Here is a 24,286-nt window from a genome sequence, read left to right on the forward strand (position 1 = left end):
TTTAAGCCCTATCTTTGAATCTATCGAAATAATAATAATAATAATTGTAGTGATTCTTGGCAAATCCTGTAGTTGCAGAGACTTGATAAAATCAAGGTAACCATTACTGTTTAAAAAATGTCCCATTGTATAGTGGGTGACATGTGCAATTCACTACAGGGGAACATAACAAACAAAGGGAAAATATTTTCCCTGAGCCCAAGTGAATTTCTTCTCTCTATAATTATCACCACCCCAACGATGTGAGTGTCCTTCACCTGAAACTGTAGAACAGCGATGTTCACAATCACTGAAATGTAGTTGAAGAAAATCACCTGTCTCAGTCGATTCACAGTCATATTTTAAGAGCTGAAATTCTCTGCCTTTAGGATTCATGACATATTTACTGTGCACAGGTAGATTGTATTCCGCTCTGCATTGTATTTAATCATAAAGGCTAACAACTGTGACTTAATAACACGTGTATCACAAATAAGTGTGGCAAGCACAGCTCTTAACCACTGCAAGGAGCAATGTTTTGCACTATGCATTGTAATTAAAGATTAAGCATGGTGAAGCTATAGAACTGAATCAACAGTCATTTGTAATATACACCAATTATCATCATAAGGGATTATTTTCCTGCTGCTGGCTAACCTGATTGTTGTGTATTAGCCATCAGTTGAGAACTATTAATCTCGAGGTGTTTATTGCTAGGATGCTCTTCAAGCATAGCAGCTAAACAGTGGAGAAAACATTACAGTACAACATTAATGTACCTACCATCAGTGTTAAAAACCCAGCGAAGGTAACCCTTACACAGCACTGCTGAACTGGGGGTGGTTTTTAGCTCAGAAGTTACTGAGTCTGATTCTTACTTGTACAAACACTGCTTTGCACCAGCTGGTCTCGAAGTGAGAGTGCTTTGCCACCACAAAAGTATGTAAGGTAGAGGCGGCCCAAATCGTCAGACAGGAAATCACCCCTAACCCTGGTTTTGGGATGCTCCCTGCTAGAAGGAGCCCCAGGACCAACAGACATCACCACCATGATGAAACTCTGTTACGCAAGAGTTGTCCATGTTCAGACTGAAGCGCGGAGTCAAGCCAGCTAGCCCAGGGCAACACTGCGTGGGGCCACACGTGGCCTGTGAGCCTGTGGGTACAGTAAAAGGGTTTGCTCAAACCTCGGTGAAGGGCTTCACATGCACACTGGGCGAGGAGCGCATAGCTCAGTTGACTCCTCAAGTGGTGGCGATTCAGCCGTGCATCTGAGCCCTGACGGAGCCCCTTCTGAAGGGCTGACCCTTCATTTGGGAAGAATGGATGTGGCGTCAGAAGAGAAGCGGCAATGAGAGGACGATGCAGAGAGATGAGTATTGGCCCGATTTTCAGACACGTGGACTACACGTGATCCAGAGAAGCTGGTGGCAAGTGCTCCTGCCCAGCACTAAGATAGAGCAGAGTGAAATTTCCTGATTGCTAGGGCTTGTGTGTGCAGTGATGGCCCAGGAGTCTTCCCACTTTATGTTTAAGTTTTAACCCTTTATGTAGGGTTGTATTTTTGGTAAGATGGCACAGAGGCAGGCTAAGGTATATACAGCTTTGGCACACTGGGAAGGAGATTTAAAAAACGGTAATTCTCAGTAGCAACATAGAAATCAGCCATCTGCCTGACTCCAAGGGGTATTTTGTGCTGATTTCAGAGAAAACAGGATTAGGCAATAACGGGGCAACTGTGGAAAACCATGCATTTCACTTTGAAGGATTAAAATAAATGGGTTCTGTTACTGTGTAACACCTGAGAACAGTTACTGCGCTGTCACGCAAAGTATGGGCTCTGCTTTGCCAGTTCATGCAGAAATGCTCCAGGCTTTTTTGTCTGCACAAATATTTTGGTATCAACATCAGGGTAGGGAAATAGCGGTTCATTTTATTTGTTACTGATCACATATGTGACTCAACATACAAAAAATAGTTTTGTTTCCAGTTTTGCTAGCATTATGTCTGTATTTGTAGTATTGCAGCATTTAATACCGGAATTAATAATAGCCCAGGGGCTTTCTGCACCCCTGGATTAGCTTGCCTATGGACAGTTTACCATTTACATCCTTGTAAGGCTAATTTTAAGACTCTGGAAGGATAAGGATCCCACCTCATTAAATAGAGTAGGGTGATAAACGGTCAATACAACCACTTTGTGACATAGTTTTGAAGCTGGCTGTCAATATTACAGACAGTGAGGAGGGAACTGTTCTTTAGTGTGGGAAAAAGTACTTGGTGTGCAAAAGCAGTGTGACCCAGCCACTGGTTGAGGAGTTCCCGTGCATCATCTGAGCTGCAACGTGTGATCCATGTGTGCTGTATCTGGAGATAAACACATTAGTTTAAACTTCTCAAACTGATGTTTACTCTGCATTTTTGCTGCATTTTGGTGGTGGGTTCAGAGGGAACATGGTCAGGCAGGCTGGCTCCCGGGAGGGTGGAATCAGCTTTACCCAACTACTTAGAAACAAGCAAATCCAAAACACGGGGCAGGAGGGTGCTATTGAGCTGCATGGGAGAGCAGGATCCCAGTTCTGTCACTGCTGAACGCAGGGGCAGAGGAAAATCCCTGCACCACAGACAGGTAATGGCTGCCCACAAAATGCCCACAGGCCCTGCTGTTTAAAATGAAACATTGTCAGGATGTGAGGCAGCAACTGTGTGATGTCAGTGGAGGGCATGGTTTCTCATTGCACTGAGGGGCAGCCCACCTCCCTGCCTGTGGCAAAAGCCAGTGGCCATCTCTATATCCATCTCTACATTTCAGGGTCATCAGTTCTTAAGTCTGGTTGACATCCACCATTTAAACGTTGCAGGAAGAGCTTTAAATCCTCCACAAAGCCTAGGACTGAAGCTCTCTCATGGCCATGGTTAAATTCCAATAAACAAAAATATTTTTATTGATTAAAAACTTCCCCAGGCATTCAAACCCCATGCCACATACTGAAGAGCCAAATGGTGATGAAGGCCTCCCTGTTACAGTGCTGTCCATTCATGTTCAACTTGAAGCTCTGCAGGGTTCCTCACTGAGTACAATGAATGAAGTCTTTGCGGCCCTTTTCAATCATGATGTGGTGCTCTCCCAGAGTGCGGGGAAGTTCAGTTACCCTGAACTTAAAATAGGCCAAATGGACCTGAAAAACATGCAGAGCACTTTCGGCTTTAGCGTACTTTCAGGCAGGTATAGCTACAAGCCCAGACTGACTCACAAAATGAGCTTCCAGCAATAATGTCACCCACTTTGAGTCTGTTTTGCCTTCCATTTCTGTACCATGCTTCCCACCTTGATCTCATGGCACCAATGCCTCTAAAAACCATGGCACTTCTAGCACGGAGAGAGGTTAACACTTGTGTTTTCTACCATTTCCTACAGGCATCCCCAGCTGCTCTAGCAAAAAGCGTTTTGGCTGAAGTTCCAAACCAAGTCGTGGACTATTACAATGGCAAAGGGATAAAACCAAAATGTATGTCAGAGTATGAGTCTTCCAGGACACTAGCTCCATGAACCTGCCTGCACTCTTTTACAAAATTAAAAAAGAAAAATGCTACTGTCTACAACTACTGTACTTAAAAATGAAACAAAAAAATAGCACGTTTTGGTGATTTTTAACTAAAATAACCATTTTTTTTGCATGTGTAGCCTAAAGGCTTAAATCAGTTAAGCGGTTGTATCGTTGAAAACTTTTTATGAGAAAAAAAACATCAAAAAAAAAAGTGAACTCTTTACATTACAGCATGTCGCCTTGAAATAAAAAGTTATCTGTATCTGTTTTTTATACAGGTTTGTTGAAATTTTGCTAAATTTCTTATCTTTACACTGTAAAGCATTTTGAAATATTTATTGAGAGTCTATAGCCAAAATGTCTTTGGTTTAATCTGCTATGAATTGAGAGATTTTTCAAAATGGCAGATGCATGAACTGTATTTTGCATGTTTAAAATAAAACCAACACAGTTTTGCAGTCGTCGTCTTCATTTCTCTCCCTGCCACAAGGCTGCCTGCTTTCAACTTCCACATTCCAAGAAAAGGGTAATAAAGTCTTTCAAGAAATACCTGGCCCAAAGCACGAACATTTCTAATGCTAGCAGCTTCTAACATGGGCACCCGAACGTGCCCGCTTGGTCTGTGGCCTGAGTTGCAATTTTTCAAAAGCCTGATACATCCAGCTGTTACGAAGGGTTCAGAAACAGATCTGGCTCGTAGGGCATGATCCATCAGGATTGCGTGTCTTAAAATATGCCTACCTAATCCAAACCATCTGGCTGGCTTTCAAACAGGTTGTATTTCGGCTACCTAAATTTAGAATCTGTTATGTTTGGGAATTCTTATTTTGTTTCATTTGTATTTTTTAATCTCACACCCAGTATTCACCTTTGCGTGACATGTTTTCCCAAAGAAATTTTGCACAGCCTGATTTTGTGACCACCAGTGACTTCTAACTTCATGCACACACAGATCACTTGTGTGTGATAGAAAAACTGGTTTTGTACCAAAAGAATATTCAAGCCAGCTTTTTTTTTTTTTTTTAAAAAAAGAGGACATACAAGAATAGATTGGCAGTGGATTCATCTTCCCATTGAAATATTTATGTATTTAGATGAAGAAATTAGATCATTCTTATTCTTAGTGTTTGAATTTTGGCTTCTTCATTTCCTGAAAGACAATAGTGGAAGAGGTGACTTGTTAGAAGTTAAGGACAAAATTTGACCAAAATAGTTTGTGTGGCATTGTCCGAAGGGCACAGCTTTGGACAAGTTGTGTTCCCACTGAATTGAAAAGATTCTTGTTGCTAGTTCCAGAAGAAGCTGGTTTTGGCCAGTGCTAAATATTTTGGAAACTCTCACCTGTGAGCAAGGGTTTTTGGTTTTAAAAATGTGTATTTTCAAATTAGTTTGCAGGTAATGCAGAACTCTAGCTCCCTGATTCTCCTTTAGAAGTAACTTCCACGGGATCAGCTTTGATTGATGACCTTGTACCATAAAATGAAGGCAGTGGGAGAGCCAAGATGCATGGGGCTGTCTTCCCAGTACATTCAGTTCTGCTCCATCTACATCTTGCAGCGCAATCATTCATGCTTGCTAGTAAAGATTCCTTCAGCTGATCGGGTATTGGACAGCAGCCAGTATTACTTGGTCATAGGTATAAACTGTCTGAAGATGTCCCAACTGATAGATCTCAAATCCACATTTCCATTTAATGGTTGACTGTTCATTGGAAAGCTTACCCCAGCAGGCTGCACATCTCACCCTCTGTGGATGTATTTCAGCTGGAAGCTACTGTGATTTTCCCTTATATCTCATACACCACTCTGCCAATGTATCTTCTTATCTACAACATCTCTAGTTTCTTATTCCCATTTCCCCCCTTTTTTCTTTCCTTCTCTATTCTCAGAAAGAGCATTTTGTATCTGTTAAAGTACATGACTGAAGAATCAATGACTCCATGTTCTTTGCCCCTCCAGTATTTTATTTTGTAATCTTGACCAAGTTGTTTAACTTTTCTGCACCTCAAATTCCTCCTCTGTAAAATGAAGGTCACTGCCATGTATTCACAAATACCTCACAGTGGTACTGGGGGACTTTAATATTTGAAAAGTGATTGGAGATGCTCAGAGGCATGATGGTGCTCTCGCCATGTAAACAGTATTACTTTACCCTGGGGATGGATTTAGGGATGTAACGTACAGCTGAGGAGCAGTTGAGCCTTTTCTTTATTATTTGCCAGACTGAAGGAAAGTAAAAGAAAGCTTTCAGCAAGAAAAATTGGGAATCAGATAAATTGTTCTTCTGGTACATACAATCTTTGGCTAAACTGATTTTTGAAGCATTTATGGGTACATGGAATTGGACAGTTACAGTTCTTCATTAGCAAAGGTGTTACAAGGTGCTTCTATAATGTAGCATCACATAAAATGCAGAGATGAACACCTGGTTGTTCAATGGTTATTGTACGCTGAGCTACATAAATCATCCATCATTTTCATGTATGTAGGTGGTTGACGTGTCTCAAGAGAATCACAGTTGCTGCAGATCTTTCTGTTTACTTCACACAATCCAGATTACAAATATTGTCTACTTAAAAACAAATCATTATCAGTGGTAATATAGATCAGCAATTCTGTAGCAGCCCTCAAGATATTTGAAAAGACACCTCCATGATACTGAAAAATCAATTGGAAATCTCCTTCAATCTGTCCAGATTCCAGCATGTAAAACAAACACATAATAGCATGGTGAGCTGGTGTAGGAGAGTGCACAGAAGACAAAACTAGCCATAGGGTAAAGGCTTTCCAATGAGGCTTTGAATGTTAGTTTCATTGCTCCAAGTTACTCAGTGCAATAAGATAGTAGGGGCTTTGTGCAGGATAACATCATTAAGTATATGAATATATCTCTGAAATGGCATTTTTTTCTCCTCTTTTATCTACTTAGGGTTTTAGCGAGGCCATTTTGCCTTTAGGCTGAACCGCCATCAATTTCTCTCATAGATTTTTTTATGCAAATTTAAACTTCTACTGCCTTTTGATGGATCATTTTAAATTCTGAAAATCCCTTTAAAATAAATTATATTTTGTCCTTTTGAGGTAATTGATGAGCTAAAATATCTTCTCTGCATACTGCAGTCCTGCATTCCTTTTTACTGTTTCTCAAATCCTATTCAAAACCCAAAAGTCCACGAATACTCAAAGATATTCATGATCCCTATTAGCCCAAAATACATTAACATCCATAATTCTTGAGCCAGATACTGAGCTGAGTTGTATTTTCAGTTGTGTGGGGGAAACTAAGTGTACAGTAATTAAAAAAAAAAAAAGGTTTACAGTTTGATCTGTTAGAGAACCTGCGGAGTGCAATGGAGAACAGTGGTCCAAGCCAAAGCTTGCAGCAGGTTGCAGAGGTGATATTCCAAAATGCAGAGGCAGAAGGCCCTGGCTCTAAGCAGATTTGCATGGCAGAGCCCTGCAGGTCTGCAACACTCTACTACATCCCTTGGGTTTTCTCACACAACAAATACTGTGATGGAAGGGCGTGTGGCGTAGTGAGCCTCATTATTGTATTGCAGTAAGATCTTTGCTGACGAGTCAAACAGAGCTGCCTCCTTCAGCTCAGCTCTCTGGCTGCACCAGCAGGACACATCTTACTCCCAGGAAGAACGCAGCTGGTTATTCAGATTGACTTTTCTCATGTGGGATTACGGGTCTTGCAGTCACACCTGCTATGTTAATCTAAACTTATCTCCAACCTCTCCAGAGTGAAAGAGGTACCAGACAAACTACCTTTACTCCTAAGTGGCATGGACATTTCAGGTGCAAAGCATCAGTACATTTACAATCACATTTTTTTGAATGGGAAGGATGAGCTAGAGGACTCCTAGGATAAGGTTACATTTCTCAGGTTGGTTTTACCCCTTTATTTACAGGAAGTGCCATTTGCCACAGAGAAAATACAGGGGAGAGAGAGAGCGTGTGTGCGCACATGTGTGCGTGCGCATGTGTAAGCTGTTGGTAGTTTTCTGGATCACAATTTTGGGTATGAATGCCAAAATTCTACTAAGTCTTACCCACTCCGAGGTGCCTACAGCCTCTCTTGGATCTGGCTAGCCGGCCACAAGCCTCGAGTGCAACACACGCACACAGAAACCACGGTGGGGAAAACAATGGAGAGGCAGGGTAAAGAGGAGAAGCAATGATGGGCTTCGGCTGGCCACACCGAACAGTCACATATTAAAAAAGATACTTCTGTCAAAACCAAAAGGGAATCTTGGGTTCATACCCATTCACTATCCTACCTAGTGCAGCATCAGCTGTAACATCACCGACTACATTAAATGTACTACTTGCCACAAACGTTGCCCTCCCACCCTTCCGTGGCCTACCCACTGCAAGGAGTGCCTGAAGCAGTTCAGCCCCGCACTGTTTTGATAAAGCAGAGATGCTTCTGCCCAGACCCCCCAGGCACCCGCCTGAGGCCTGCACGATGGGGGAAGGTTTTGAATCCATCGGTTGGACTTTGCCGGCTCGTGGCCAGAATGGAGGCACGGGAGCAACGGCAGTGCTGGCGGGGTCGCAGGGAATGGGTGCCCGTGGCTATTCTGCACATCCTCCCCCATCACCCCTTGGGTGCGGTCTCCCACCGCCGTGTCAGAGAAGCCCCATCGGCCACGCGTGCCGCAGCCCCGACCCACGGGGCCTTCGGGCAGTACGGAGAAGCCCAACCTGCCACCAGCCGGGTCCCAGGTTAAACGCGACGCAGTGCCGCAGGGCAGGTGCCTTCGCTTGGGCGGGGAAGTAACCTGTCCCCTTGGGCCGGTTTGGGAAGGCACTGAGGCAGCGGTGTGCGGGGAGGCTGACGCACGACCACGTCTTTGGGTTGGTTCGGGAGTTTTTGTGTTAACTTTTGAGTAAGCGGTCTTCCGCCGCCGGGGGTGCGGGTCGGAACCTTCTTTCTGAGGCAGCACGGAAGGTTTTCGGTGTCGGACCAGGCGACGCCGGAAGCCGGCAGCGGCTCCGCCAACGGTCGCGGCATGGCGGGCTGGGGGCTACTGGGCCGGCTGGGGGGCCGGCTGTGGGCGGCAGCGCCGGGGAGGCCGCTCTGGGCAGCGGCGGGGGCTTCCGGCGACAGGTAGCGGAAGGGCCAGGAGGGGAAGGTTCTGCTGCGGGAAGGGTGCGCGGTGGGCGGGAAGGGCCGGGAAGAGCGGGGGCTAGAGGGGGGCTCGGCTGCTGTCGCAGCCCCGAGATGAGGGACGCCTCGGCGGCCCCCTCCCTTCGGCAGCGTCTCTGGTCTCCACCGTTTGGAGAGGCCTCTGGGTGCCGCCTGGTGGCACGTGCAAGGGTGGTAGGGCCCCGGTGTATTGCTGGGGCACTCGAGCCTTAGTAATAGCCCCAGCGGCGCGGGAGTTATGGCGGGACGTGCATCTTTGCAACCAAAGCACCTTCGCGTCATAGTAAGCGACTTGACCTACTGTGTTCTGAGTCACCTTGGCCTGCTGTTACAATTAGCCACGTGCATTCCCTAACTGTATTGTCAAATATTCAGTTTCGTTGTACTTGCAGAGCATTGAGGAGCGTTCAAGCTTTTCTCAGCCCTCACAAAAATTATGGCAGTATGGTGAGCTGTTTAGCAGTGAACAGAGAGTTGTTGGGGCTGGAAGGGAGCTGAGGAGCTTTCTAGGCTAACCTCTTGTTCACAGCATGGCCAGCTCTGAGGTCAGACCAGGTTGTTCAGGGCTTGTCTGTTTGGGCCTTGAGAGCCTCCAAGGACAGAAGCTGCACAGTCTCTCTGGGCCCCTCTTCCAGTGTTTGACTGTCCTCAGGCTGAACGTTTTTTCCTTATGTCAGCTCAGAACCCCCCCCTTTTTCAGTTTATACCAATTCTGTCATTCTCCTGGCGTGCACCTCGGTAAACATGGCCTGGCTCTGTCTTGTCAGTAACCTTCTCATAGGTACTGGAAAGCTGCTGTCAGGTTCCCCCTAAGCTTCCTCTTCTCCAGATGAAACAAGCCTAGTTATTTCAATCCTTCTCACAGGGCAAGTGCTCCAGCCCCTGTATTATTGCATACCACTGCTGGATTTGCTCGTTTATAAACATCCTTGTTGCACTGGGGACCCAAAACTGGATTTAGTATTGCAGATGTGGTCTACCTGGAGTGCTGAAGAAAGGATGATAACTGTTTCCCTTGATCTCCATGCTTCTGTTGATACAGCCTAGGCTGCTGTTAGTCTTCATTGCTGCGAGGAGCCTTCTGGCTCCTTTTGTACCTTTTTGCACCACCCCCCCCCAGGACACCACAGGACTGACTGGGGAGCAGCTCTGCTGAAGTCATGGCCTGTACCCTTGCAAGAGGTTATTCTGTCCTAGGTGTGGGGCTTTGCATTTCTCCTTTACGAATTTCATCAGGTTCCTTGTTGGTTTGTCCCTCTGAATGGTAGAGGAACACCCTTGAGCATTATCAACTGCTGTCTTCAATTTTATTCACAAACTTAAGAAGGGCGCACTCATCCCCTCTTACAGGTCACTGATAAAGATATTAAACAGGACAAGTCCCTGAATGGACTCTTGAGGAACTCTGCTTGTAACTGGTCTTCTGGTAGAGCGCAAACCATTAATCGCGACTCTTTCAGCCTGATGATCCAGCCAGGTTTTTGACCATCTGATAGCCCTGCTGTTTATGCCACAGCATCCCAGCTTGGATAGAAGGGTGCCACAGGAGACTCTTGAAAGCCTTGCTAAAGTTAAACTAAACAACACTCACTGCTATCCCTTCATTTACGAATCTAGCGCTTTTTTTTATCATGGAAAGAGTGGTTGTTTGATTTGTTGTTGCTCCCTTTTGGTGTGTTTTAGAATACTTTAAAAGTTAGATTAGAGCATGACAAATAATTAGGTGTTGGTCAAGGGTGGTCAGTTTGAGTGATGACGTTTGAATAGCTTGCTAGTGTAATTTCGGTCTTTATGACTGTATACTGTGTTATGTAGTGATATGTAGTATGTATTACATTATGAACATATCTATGTTATGAGACATTATTTGAACTGGTAAGACACTTAAAACTTTTTCCCACCACTGGAAAGGGGGCAACTGGGCTTCGTAGTCAGGCACATTAACAGTGCAACGTGGTGGCATGAGCATCTTTCTGAAGAGAATGTCCAGTTCCTCAAGAAGGTAACTGCAGAGGAATACAAAGCTCAGACAGACAGCAAGCTGTGCCCTCTGAAAGATGAGCCGTGGCCACTGAATGAGTGGAAACCAGGTGAGAAAGTATCTCTTCTGAAATACCAAACTCATGCTGAAATTATTGTTGTTGTGTTGTTGCATTCAGTAACATCAGGATTGCGTCTTGTAAAGTATTCTCCTTTTTGCTTTTACCTCAATCATCCAATACATCTCCTAGTAAGTAAGCAAATGTAATACATCAGTTCTCTAAAAAGCATTTAAAATATTACAGGGTGTTAAGGACCTTGTAAGAACTTTGGGTTTAGTCCAAATCAGCACTTGGCCAGTCCCACTGCTGCACAATGTCAGGATAATAAACTAAGAATTCATCAGAACAGACTCACTGGAATATAATGTTCTTGTATATATTGCTGGACTCTAAAGGAAAAGTGTAGTATATAATACATCCCACTTCAGTGATTCCAAAGTCTTATGGACTAGAACACAATGTAAAATTTTTGAACCTTCAAAAGGGTCACATCATTTGACAGCAAACAACAACCTGGCAGTCTGCAAATCCATAAGAAGATCCTCAAGTATGACAGTGGAAACTGGAACAAAAAACATCTTTCAAACTTCTCAAGCATTTATGCTTCATCTTCAGAGTTCTGTTTTTCACGCCACGGCCAGTCAGAAGCCGGACTTGACAGGTTGCCTTTGCTGGACAGTTACAGTGACAAAAATATGCAAAGGTTGGGGTGGGAGGAACCTCCTACAATAAACTTTTCAATAATCAGTTTGACTCTAATATTCTACATGAGTGTTGTATTTTCTTAAAAAAAAAAAAGAATCTGAAGCATTGGTTGTTCTAGTCTTAATGGGGACCTAGTTTGCATGTTCTGTCAACCCCACCTAGAACAGATAGAACTTTACTACTAGTGGGATTAAAAACAATGAACAGGTTATTCACTGACTCCCTGGTGGGTAGGCTGAGATGTTTTCTCTCCTCCTCCAACTCCTTAGGACAGATCAGAGTTAATGGGACTTTGCAGGTTAGGAGATGGGCTGTTTCAAATATGAAGTGTGCAGTTACATCTATGTTCTGTTTTGACCTACAGATTCCATCAGAGTTGGTGTTGTTGCAGTAAAACTGGGAATGATGCCAATATGGACCAAGTCAGGAAAAAAACATGCTGTCACACTGCTTAAGGTGAAATAAATCGTAATGAATTTTATCTCCTATGCTGTATTCAGATCATTAACCAGAAGTTTGAGGCAAAAAAGAAACTTACCACTTGTACAGAGTAGGAAATAAAGAAAGGAAAGATTTCTGTCAACCCTGCATAGTACATCCCATACTTTCTAGGAGCGGTCTGCCTTCTGCCTCAGCTATTCAAATGCTGCAGAACTGTGCGTAGTAGTACCTAGGTGAGGGAAGATGGGAAGCAATGTAAAGCTGGGGTTAACTACCCCACTTTACTTTTTTTATTTTGCCACTGCAGGCGCTTTGGGATTAGTTTCACTGTGGTGTCTGGGCCTTTGTAGCCCTGAAGCTGCTTCCTCATGTTCTCTGGCAGCAACTACTGTGATGAAGCTGTTTGCTGACCTGTTGCTTTCATATGATGAACCACTGCTGTGAAGGACATCAGCTTTACAGTGCAAAGGAGCAGGAGTCTATTGTATGTTTGCTTATTGTATGCTTTGCTGCTGCATACAGTAGGGATTTTGCAGGTCTTGCAGGCAAAAGATGACTGTCAAAGTTTATTTGATTTCTAGATCATTTATTAAAATATAGTTTGCATTCTACTAATATTTTTTCTAAGATAAGCCTTTAATTGATTGCAAAAAGAATGTCTATGGTAAAAAGGTAACACACTTCCCTACTTGTAGACTGTTTCTCCTGTTACATAGATACAGATGAAAACAGAGTGACTTTGTTTCACTTGTTTTGATAGTGTCTTACTATGGTCTCCAAGCGGACACATCTGCTTATACTCAAATAAACACTATTTTTTCTTTTCGTAAGGTGCAAGATTGTCATGTTTTAAGATACATTTCAAAGGAAGAGTCGGGTGGAAAAACATCTCAGCTACTTGTTGGAGGCAAAAACGCATCTCCTTTTTATGTAAGTGAACCCCTTTGGGTGTTTTTGTTAGAAACAGCTGTTTCTGTTGTGATTACAGTACAAAAGTAGCATACGTAGACTTCTCTAAAAGATTAGTTGGCAGACATGCACACTTTGGAACTGATCTTTTGTCACATTCACCCTTGCTTATTTCCATAATGCTAGCGTCAATTCTTGGATAAGAGAACAGCAAGAACTTTTTGAAAGTTTTTCCTCTTGATGCTCTAGGAGAGCTGTGGGTTTAGGAAGTTGCTTTGGTGTGCAGTGTCCCATGCTGATGGAAGGGTCTGAAGGGCCATTAGCAGGGTAGAAAGATGTGCCTTCGCCATGTCTGTGGAGGTGCAATACGAGGCGCAGACTGCAAAATACATGTTTTCATGGCCTGTGGTAAACTTATCCAGCTTCATTGGTTGTTTAGAAAACTTTGTTATCTAGCTTACTCTTCCATACTGTTTTATTAGCTTTAATTGTAATTTTTCCACAGGTCTGTTGAGATTGTTTAATTTGCATGTAGTTTTACTGATAAATAAGTTAAGGACTTAAATTTTCAGGAAGACAGCTTTGTGATTACAGCTCATCAAAAGCGATATCAAAACCACTCACTTGGTTAGACACCCCAAATGCGTGATGTGGAATTCCCAGACACCTTCAATGGCTAAGGTTGTCTAGCAGAGCTGTCATTCCTGAGGAGGAAAATTAAATTATAGATCAAGGCAGGAACAAAACTTTCCCTCAAAGGGTTCCAGTTACTGTGATCCATTATTTCTATAAAATATCACTTTTCACTTCTTGCAGTATCCTGACACTCTTTTGTTTGATTTAGGCAGGCAAAAAAAAAAAAAAAAGGAAGGACTCGTGATTACAAAGCAGATTATCTCAGTTGGTGATTGTGGCTTTTCAAGGACATATATTTACCTTTTTCAAATAGACAGTTGTCCCAGAGCCTCAAAATTAATCTGTGTACTTGTTTTTGCGTTAGTGGAGGTGAGGGAAGAAGGAACTTTTTTCATTTGATAAATCTGTTGCTTTTTATGTTATATTCTACTGATTTTGAACAGTCTTATATTTTAAGGTATCTTCTACTGAGAGGGTTTATGCCATGTTTTGCCATCATTGCTTTTACTCTTCAGGTGTCTATCTTGTCACTTTAGTCCATTTCCACTTTCCAGGTGTGACACTTTCCTGGAGAAATTACAACTGTGTTTTTTCTTTCCTGTAACCTTGGTTTAAGACATGCAAGAATCATGTGTGTAATAATTTTCAAGTTGTGTTATGCACATTAGACTCCTTACAGTTGATCGTTTCATAAAGATGATGTTATCAGTAATTCAGTATGTCGTCAGAGTAAAGATGTGCAGGAAGCGAGGAGGAATACAGAAAATTTCTATTTAAACAGCTCTTGTGAACTGAGAAAATTTCTTCAAAGTAGAACTACCTAAAAAGTCGACTCAAGGATTTTTTTAGTAGTTTGATTTTATGTTAGTGATTCTTCTGGATATAACTTTTTCCAGGTTAACTCCTATTTAATTTGGTTGAGCCTAGACTCATTTTACTAAAGAAATTGATTAAATGTCCTTAGACAAATCTGTGGTGAGGACCTGGCCTGAGACTGAGCTCTGTACTGTTGTTGTCATTGTCATTGTTACCATCATCATCATTGTATGAACTATATAATTTCTAAGAATTTGGCACACAGATTCTGAACAATTTTACTTGTTAAGGTACTAACAAATGGTATCTTTCTGTGGTTTAGCTGCAGGTTTGAATCATTGCTCTCCTATCTTTATCAGTCTTTTTATGTGCTTCTTTTCTCTCTGAAGTGTCTGAATGTGAGAATTAAAAGAAAGCTGAATAATACTGTATTGTATTAGCATAAGCAGTTTATCTTCTGTTAATTCTTCATAGGAACCTCTGTCTTCCTCAGATTCCTCACAGCTACTGATTTTTAATAAATTCAGTCTAATGATTCCCTCAATAATTTTACTAACAAAGTTTCATCTATTTCTTTTGAGTGTCAAATTGCTTAAAAATGATAAGGGGTATTGCATTCTTAGCAAGATTTTTTTTTCTTCCTTTTTAGCTTGATGTATGTCAGCCTATTACAAGTGAACAGATTTTTCATGATTTTTTTAATGCAAAATTATTTTCAAAAGTACAATTCTGTCAGTGTTCTAACAAATTTTTGGTCAAAATATATATTTATATGCTTCCCTTAAGCAAGGGCTTATCGATCATTTTCCTGTAATACTGGAAGATATTGCTGGTCTTTTGAAAACTAAGAACATCTGAGAATTCACTCAATATTCTCTTCAGTATTGCTTTTTAGGAAGGCTTTGTAAAGACTGCAGTGTTTTGTTTGTAGAAATACAAATGACTGCTTGAGGAAAACTTGTTGAAGTAGAAAAGTGCAAGGCTATAGTAGGACTCTTGAGATGTAAGCAATTTTTACACTTTAACTTCACTACGCTTTTCTTCAGCTGTGGTGGCTCTTTCCAGGCACCAATGCTGAGCACAGAGCTCCCCTTGCTGTCATCTAAGGCAGCAGTTTTACGTAACGGTGGAAAGAAAGGATCGATACGCAGGTATTTAGTAGGAAAGGGATTTCTTTATTTTTAATTTTTACATATGGTACTACAGTTCAATGCAGTTGTCCCCCATTGATGCCTCAAATTTCTGTGGTCTTAGGGAAGATTTTGTATTTAGATGATGGCTTTTTTTCGAAGAAGAAAAAACAAAGTATTTGAAGCATTCTTTACTATGAACTCAAGTTAACAAATCACTCAAAAAAACCCTTTTAACTTTCAAAGACTTTGTATCCACACTTTCTCCTCAAATAAGGACAGATTCATAAAGTTAAAATTTCTGGTTTGCATCTAAGTCAGAGATCCTCATCATCTTGCTCCCTCATTCTTCACAAAACTTCGTCTGTTCTAACACTTTAACAGATTTTTAAAAACAAAAGGAAGGGTAACATGCAGATTTTCAAAATAAACTAAGTAATGATTTTAAAGTTATTCACATTATTTTGTCTTAAAATACACAAGATTATTTTTGAGGGAGAAAGAACTGTGCAGAACTTTTGAGAAGTGAACCTCAGAGATGTGACTATCCAAGTGTGACGGTATTGTCAGATGCTTAAATTGCTTTCTAGGAGAATTCATTTGAAGAAAAATAAGCTGTGTTGCTTTTTTTCCTATGGCCAGTTTTCCTGCATCACTGTTTCCATTGCTTGGTATCATCTCAGTGATAAGCTGTTCTGTGAGTTGCCTTCTTTAAAACAGCCAAGAACAGTTTTAAGTCATTTTAACTGTGTCAGACTCTGCTAAAAAGAGCAGCCCTTCTTTAGTAAGGTAGCAGTGGTTTGACACTGAGCGTACTTGATGTATCTTAAAAATACATGAATCATAAACTTGTTGTTCTTCATTTTTCTTTTTTGTCCAGAGACTCCAGATTCTCTTCGGTAGGAACTTAAGCATTTCTAGAAGTTTCTGCAAGACCAGGCTTTATTTCTATGGTTTTGTTAGTTAAATAAATTACATTTATGGTGGTGTAGAACTGAGTCATTAAAGCTTTGAAAAAGAGAAAATGCTTTTACATTATTATAAAAGTCTTTGAAAGTAATGAAAAAGCAGTAATAGATTTTGTGTATATTCTAAATGATTGGTTTCCCTTTTCTGATCTTAGAAATCTTCATATATCTCTTGTTTATAAGGTGTAGCTGTAGGACAACTAGTTGACAGAAAATAAAATGCAGACACAGGAGTTTTAAATTAATTCTATATAGAGTTAAAACGCTAGTCAAGATAAAAGTGTAGTATGATATATCTGTTTCTCTGAGTGGTGTTGACAGTCTGTAATCACTTTCTGTGCTAGGTTGATCCTTGGGTATTTTAAGATCACTTCGTTTTTATGGCTGCTCTTTGTTACAGAAATCAGAGTCTGCAATGGAAATTTTTAAAGAAGCTGGAGTACCACGGAAGCAGAAAGTTACAACATTTAATGTGACAGATGATGCCATAATTAAACCAGGTATTCTTTTTGAGTTACTGAATATTATATGCATAATCATTTAATGTCTGCTGCTTGTAGACCTAAAACAAGTTATGATGTGTATTTCATTTTTGTTTTGTATGGAAATTGCTGAATTTGTATTTCTTTGTCATTAAGTCCAAACAAACTTTTCTTAGGGAAAACTAGAAAACGGACTTTACGTTCTAGGTGATGAGAAGTAGGATTTTTCCCTTTTCCTGGATATTATGTTTCCATTAATTAGAAAATAAGTGTGATGTGAACTAGTTAATATGAACATCGAGTTAAGAAATAAATGTCTGTAACCTTGACTCACTTGTTGGGAATAAATATGAACTCATTTACAAGAAGTTCTCTGATTATCCTTATGAGAGTGGCACCAAGAATTTTGTGGTACTGTTTCTCAGGAGCCTAAAATAGCAGTTTGAGGTTTGTTTCTTCTTGTTGCATTCAGAAGTAGGACTCATGGCTGGCATAGATGGCATTTTTTCTGGCAGCTTGCAAAGTAAAACACACTAAAGCAGGTTATAACAAACATTCTTGCTAAAGATCAGTATTAGAAGTTTGGAAATTGAACGAAAAGTGTCATGTTTTTTAAGGTTTTATTAGCTGGTGTATTTAGGTTGCTTTCATATTGTGCTTTTTGATAGTTATAGGTATTTTCCCAAGGACTATGTAGAGTAGGAAATTCTAATGTATTACATCTTTATTTACTATTAGAGAAGGTTTTTGCAAGACCTTTTTAAGACAGTGTGGTAACTGATAATCAAATCTGACATGAAGAGGAAGTCTGGACTGATAACTGGAAGCAAAAGCTTGAGATAAAGCAAAATTGCAAGTTTTCAATAAACTGATTTTGCAGTGTGTGTATTTTGTACATAACATCCTTCACGTACATGATTTTCTGTCAGTTGACAGGCATCTTATCCCAGGTGTGTATGGATCATATAAATATAACATTAAATAATATGAGAATTTTAATGCTTGAGACTTAGGAGAGGTTTACATCATGTCAGTTTGCATTCATACAGATTTGAAAACAGCATAAAAATGGATGTGGAGACGAAGCAATTAAAATTTTATTTCTTTAATTGACTTAAAACAAGCTGGAAACTGCTGAAGATGCAGCTGCATGGATCTTCAGTTTAAAGTTCATTTATAATGAACTAAGTTATCAGAATTGGGTTGGTTTTTTTTAAAAGCTGTTAATAAAAGAATATTGTACTTGGATAAAAAAAATTGCTGAAGACACAATAAATCTTTAATAAAAACTTTGATACTGCAAGCACTTAGAGGAATGAGTGTAATTGCGGTCAGGTGAGTGATGTCACTGACCAACAGTAGCACTACTTCTACTAAAGGCTAGTGTACAGGTAATTCTCCATTGGATGAAGCTGTACTTCTGCCAGTCTTTAGTTTGGAAACACTGTGTCTTAACAAAGAGGAAGCATTGCAGAACTTTTTTTTTATTATTATTCTTAACCCCATTTTTTATAGGAAGTGTTTGGGGTTTTGATTGTTTTTTATTGTATGGTCATTTTGGTTTTTTTTAAACCTCCACCTTATGAAGTACTAGTAGTTATAAGTGGAGCATGTTCTGTTTTCTTGCCAAGTTTGTTTATTGTGAGTCCTAACTAATTAAGCATTTTGGGCTTCATCACTTTCGATGTCTGAAGTGCAATGTATCTGAGTAAAGTCTTGACCCTTGCTTCCTACTCATCTGAAATTGGGCTAGGAACTGAGAAATGTCCTTAAGTAGTAACTACAAAGCATCTATTTTAGTCAGTGAGCTTTATGAAGATCAACAAATAATATGTGACTAAAAACAAAGTTTTGTTCTTTTCCCGTGACTGTAATCTACCCTGGGTGGGAATGACTGGATGGTGGTTTCAGAATTTCAGCACTTAGTTGAACATGATCTCTCCTCTTCTTTTGAAGGTACTCCTTTGTATGCTGCTCACTTCCGCCCAGGGCAGTTCGTGGATGTTACTGCAAAAACGTAGGTTCCTAATGATTTAACATGTACGGTTCATCTTTCAGATAGAGTGGTTGAATTTTTCTCCCCCCCTCTATTTGGCTAGAACTCATGGCACACAAAGGCTGAAATACAATTGCAAGGGTAGTGGCAGGAAATAGAAGTCTATTTAGCCATTGGGTCAAAAATATCAAATTATCTTTCTTTGCTGAGGCTTACTTTTGATTTTGAACATGATAGATAAACAAATAATACTGTTAGGGCTGTGGTTCTGCGTGTTGTCGTCTGTCACACATACATGATTATTGTGGAAGGGCTTGACAAACAGTTTGAGAAAGAGGTGCTCAAGCTTAGCTTGGGTGAAGAGGTCTATGATGTAGCATCTGTGGTATGTAGAAGTGGGAAATAAATGCTGAAAGGCATCAATTCCCAGAAAGACTGCTTAATTTTGATGTGGTGGGGGGATGCGAAGAGAGATGTGTCACGTGGCCCAAAAGAAAAGCAAAAAGATAGTGAATACATTTAGCAGGACAACAGAGCTGTCAAATTCCTTTTCTTTTTTTTTTTTTTCCCCTCATATTCCAGCTCATCTGCTTGCCAGCAATGGCTAATGATCTTTTACTTTAACGTAGGAGGAATGATTTCCTCTCAGGCCACTGCAAATGCCAAATTAGAGCTCAAGTGGTAGAGGGTGTCAGAGGAAAAACTGGCATCTTGTGACAAACACTAGTCATGCCTCTTCTATTACATCTATGGTTTCCAGTGCCCAAGAAAACTGAGGACTTCTGTCTGCCTGTTTCAGTGAAGTGTATTTTTGTTGTGTTGTGATACAAAGATAATGTTTTCCATTTGATGTTTTTTGTGTAATGGAGATAATACCCAACTGGCCTTGTTGAAATACCATCTGTTGTAATTGTCTTACATGTGTGTAGTACTTACAAATGTCTAATACTATTCACAGGGCTTTGTATACATGGAGAAACCGACCATATCAGCACAGCCGAGTAGTCAGTTCTAATATAACTACACCTGACTACACCTCTGAGGGCACCTTATTGAGAAAAGGAGGTCAAGGAGTTGGCTGGAATTAGTATTTTTCTATGTCAAACTTCCTTATGTAATACTTAGATTTGGTATATTATTCATTCTGCTTCTAAACTGCATTCCATGAACAGCCTGTAAGAGACAATAGCTTGTTTGCAAAGCATAGCACAATGTCATTAGGAATACAATCGTTAACACTTTGTTAATGAAGAAAACCTTTGTTTTTCTAGAATTATTTCAAGAGCTAGGAAAAGGTTTTTTTGGCAATGTAAAAGACACTGATAAGCAGCCACAGGGTATTGATTTGTGTCTCGCTATATGTATTTGAAAATACTAGCAAGCTAAAAATAGACTGGGTTCGTGGTCGTGTTCAGTGAATCCATCCTATCTTTGAATTCAGTATTTCTAATCTCTTTTCTCCAGATATTTGTATGATAACATTTCAGAAATTAGCTTTTTGTTTGTACTGGTGATTTTGGTAGCGTATTATATGTAATCCTACTATACAGATGAAGAAAAAATTCTTCAGCTGAAGAGAAAATTCAGATTATTTTTTTATCATGGGTTTTCTGTCAATACAATTCTCTAATCGTTCCTGTCTTTCTATACCCGAGGGCATTTAACCTTTTTCTGTGACTTGCATTCTGATTTCTACTTTTAATGTTTCTTTCATCTGAATTTCCACTTTTCTGGGATGCTGCATTTATCATATTCCCTTAGTTCTTGGGCAAGAATTATATTGTTTTACTACATTTCAGTTTTTCTTTGGGTCTTTTACTTCATTCCATGCAATTTCATCCTTAGTCTCATACTTGGGTGGGGTTTGGGTTTTATCATTTTTCAGAATACTGTGTACAACGCTCTTAGTTACTGTATCTGCAAGTACAGATTTCACAATGTCACTAAATACCAAGAAATGCTTCAATGAAGGGCAAAAAAAAGTTATCTTGGGAACGATGACAGCACTGAGCTATAGCATTTGGGCTGCGCTGTGAGGGAAAAATGAGAACGTGCTTCACGTTATACCCCCCTCCAGAGGAGCCAGCCTCTCCCTACTGAACAAAGAGGGAGCCTGGGGAGGTTTGGTCCACAGAGGCTGAAATGAGCCTTTGTACATTATTCTCTGAAGTCCCATTTTCAGAAGTGATGTAGGCACTTGAAAGATCCTAAGCTACGGGGCATTTTGAAAAGGTACCTAAGGATATAATGCTGGATTACAGTAGGGAGCACAGTTTGACTTTCTCTCCTTCCTCCCGCAACTTCCGTCTACCTGATTCAAACCATTCTGGACTTAAAAGGCAGTAATTATTAAGCTTGCTATCACTGCTAGTAACATTTTTAGAAATAATTTTACATTAATATGTACTTTACATTTGTAAGATTATCAGTAATTTTGTTTTACTGGAGGAAACACTGAAGTGTGTAACGTTTGAAATCATATAGATGAAAATAGCAGTGCTGTTGTTAATAGCATGATTAATTCTGATTATTCCTTTCAAAAGGAAAGAAAGAAAGAAAACTAATGTCACCTCAGTGAGGAGATAATATAGTGGAATATAAAGGATATTTTAATTTTTTACCAACTCTTAATGATTCAAATGAGCAGGATGTCCTTTGTATGCTTCCTTCTGCCAAGATGTAAATCAAAAATACGTTCCTTAAAAATGAGCAAGCTTTTCTTAGTTATTGTAGCTTGAACAAAGTACTTGCACTACTTTTCAGAAGTCTTGGTTAGTACCTCGATTTGATTACCAATGTGTAGGGTGGTTTTTTATGACTGACTGCTTTTAAACTTTCCTTGCGAATTTTTTTTTTTAAGTATTTTGAAATGTTTTGATTCATTTATACCTCTGAAGAGAAACACTTTCACAGAAACGAGAAGGTTCAGTTAAAGATATGTGCAGTTTGTTTTTATCTGAAGTCTCGTAATTTATTGAGCACAGTATGAGTAGCTTTTAGAGCACTGACAGCAGGCAATGCATCTGCATGCTGTCAATCTTCTTTAGTGCTGAATTTTTTCCTTAGTACTTATTTTCAGCAATTTAAAAGCTCAGTCTTTAAGTTTTATAGCAGTCTTTAATGACAAGACTTTTCCTTGGTGCTTCAGAAGTATGTCTCAAAAATGTGTCAAGGCTTGGTGCCCATTTTGGGACAGCAGTAAACTTCAGAATTCCTGTGGCCCGATGGTCTGGTTTAGCCCTGATATGCTTTGGGCTAAAATACATAGCACCATCCAGAAATGCTTCACTCAACAGGCTGCTTTTTTGTGAGCTCTTTAAGCCAGCGTAGTAGAGGCTACTGCCCAAAGGGGGGGTGGTGCTCACTCCCATAGAGTTCCCATCAACACTCTACCATGGTACTGGCATCCTGAAGGAAAAGATCAGTGTGAGATATGTGTTCGTCATTGGGTTAGTTTTCAGCTGGATCAGTTGCGTGCCCCAGCTTGCTGATGAGCTGAGTGATCTTCTGTACTAGTACAAAGATGACCAAAACATGGGGATGGGGAGAGGTGGGACCGTGACTCTTCCAATGGTAGCCCAATGCTCCATGGAGATGGAGTTCTATCATATACCTCCTTTTTCTGCTGCCTCATGTCGTGTTTCAGGAAACCTTTGGAACACCACAAATCTTGTCACTCCAAAGAAACAGCCAACAGTAGTTTTGTTTGAAATGTGGCAGAATTAAGTGGTGATTCCGGTGTGTTTATGGCTTAGTTAAGCTTTGCTAGGTTAGCAGTGTAATCTGAGCCTGAAAGTACGCTCACAATTGTCTGAAATTTTGACTGAGTAGTTGGAATGCTTTTCCTCTATGGCATCTAAATAATTGGCTTTTACATTAGCTAAGTTTGAAGAGTTAGCGGCAAACTAAATTGTTGCTTAATTGGAGTGCTTTATTCCAATAGCTTTCTAAATGAAAGTTGGCTCATTAGGTACTGGCATTTTATTTGTATCAAAATGGAAAATGAGGTTTTGTACGAAATTAGGTGGTTGACCTGAACAGCTGCTTTCCTGCAGGTGAGACTAGAACAACTGTGTGTAATTAAACTCTATTTTTAATTCTACAGAAAAATTATTTTCCTTTCATCTAACATTTGTGTGTCTTAGTTTTGCATATCATCATTGCTGCCTGTGATTCCTTTGTGGGACTCAGGTAATCATGCTTCAGTGAAGCTAAGTAAAGCAAGCAACTAAATTTCAGGTATTGAAGAACAGTGTCATTAAACATATCAAGTCTAATAAAGATAGGTCTCGTGCATGTTTTTTTGTTCAGATATGGTGTTTAATGTTACTGTTGTCAGAACACAAAAAATATAGTCGTTGATTTAAGCCAAGACAACTGGTAGAAGATGTCTTAGCAAGAAGTTGCAACGGTATAAGTAGAATGACAAACGTTCTGCTTCAGTGTAGGTTCTTGATTATCATATCTCGGATACTGCACACAACTTGATTCTTTCAGAGTGGAATCTAGGTATTAATTATGTTTAATATATAGTTCTGGAATAAGATCTCACTTTGACTAACTTTAACGGTTTTTGAAAATATCTGAAGTTGTCAGTACTATGCCTATTAGAGGTTTTGGAGTTATACCTCTTCATATGCGTGTTTGAGTTTGTTCTAAATTAAAACTGTATTGTGTTTCTTTTTAAAGATTTCACAGATTTTAATGAAGATGATGTAGTGGGATGTCAGTAGTTAGGACTTTTTGGGGGGGAAATCAGGGATTCTTTTGATGCATTCTTAAATGAAATTGTGATCATCGTAAGAAAAGTAACTCGAGGAAGAGGTACCTGTTTGGTTGGTATCTTTTATATATGTTGGCTAATATGAAATTATATAGAATAGTGTATATAGTATATAAGAATAGTATATAAATATATAGTATGCATGAAATAGTATGTATTGCATATGTGATAACTATAGTTTTAATCTTTCAATTTGGCTAATTCACGCTAATTTAATGTTACAAAATATTTGTTGGAAATGAACTCACAAGACTTTTTAAGTAATGAAGTGTCCAGTATTCTTTTGGGAGATTTTTCTGTTTCATTCACTTTTGCAAAATACTGTTTTAGGTTTAGTTTCAATAATGATTTTTTTCTTGTATTTTATTGGTGATACTTGCTGAATGCATTCACACCTAGTAATTTTTAAGAAGGACAAAGAGGGCAATTAAACAATTTGAAATTAATAAGTGATACTAATAGCTGACACCTGACATCTGTTCAGAACTCAACAAGAATATATTCTTACATATATTTGTTCATTTTTTGGCAGAATTTAAAAAAGTTTAGGAAAACTGTAAACTGGATAAATCCTTCTCTGATTGTCCATAGTATTTCTTGAACAGCATGCATCCTAAGTTCTCTTCCTTGTTTATATAAGATGAATATTCAGTTTCAAAAGCACTTTGCATTTCATACAATTGGAAGAATGTAAA

At 39.8% G+C, this 24,286-nt stretch overlaps 2 protein-coding genes across 7 annotated transcripts in view; both read left to right on the forward strand.

Moving 5' to 3' along the window:
* The window catches only part of CPNE4 (copine 4), a 364,382-nt gene extending 360,401 nt beyond the window's left edge, over positions 1 to 3,981 (forward strand). For all 6 annotated transcript variants that reach the window (XM_054816831.1, XM_054816828.1, XM_054816829.1 and 3 more), the window contains exon 16: positions 3,397 to 3,981. In XM_054816831.1, coding sequence (XP_054672806.1) covers positions 3,397 to 3,528 — 132 coding nt within the window. In that variant the 3' untranslated portion in view covers positions 3,529 to 3,981. The remainder of the gene's footprint in view (positions 1 to 3,396) is intronic.
* A 4,530-nt stretch (positions 3,982 to 8,511) lies between these two features.
* MRPL3 (mitochondrial ribosomal protein L3) overlaps positions 8,512 to 24,286 on the forward strand; it is a 31,222-nt gene continuing 15,447 nt past the window's right edge. The window contains exons 1-6 of the mRNA XM_054817434.1: positions 8,512 to 8,644; positions 10,595 to 10,773; positions 11,795 to 11,886; positions 12,703 to 12,801; positions 16,731 to 16,830; positions 18,769 to 18,829. Coding sequence (XP_054673409.1) covers positions 8,547 to 8,644; positions 10,595 to 10,773; positions 11,795 to 11,886; positions 12,703 to 12,801; positions 16,731 to 16,830; positions 18,769 to 18,829 — 629 coding nt within the window. The 5' untranslated portion in view covers positions 8,512 to 8,546. The remainder of the gene's footprint in view (positions 8,645 to 10,594; positions 10,774 to 11,794; positions 11,887 to 12,702; positions 12,802 to 16,730; positions 16,831 to 18,768; positions 18,830 to 24,286) is intronic.

Source organism: Grus americana, chromosome 2, assembly GCF_028858705.1.
Source record: "Grus americana isolate bGruAme1 chromosome 2, bGruAme1.mat, whole genome shotgun sequence".
Classification (NCBI taxonomy): Eukaryota; Metazoa; Chordata; class Aves; order Gruiformes; family Gruidae; genus Grus; species Grus americana.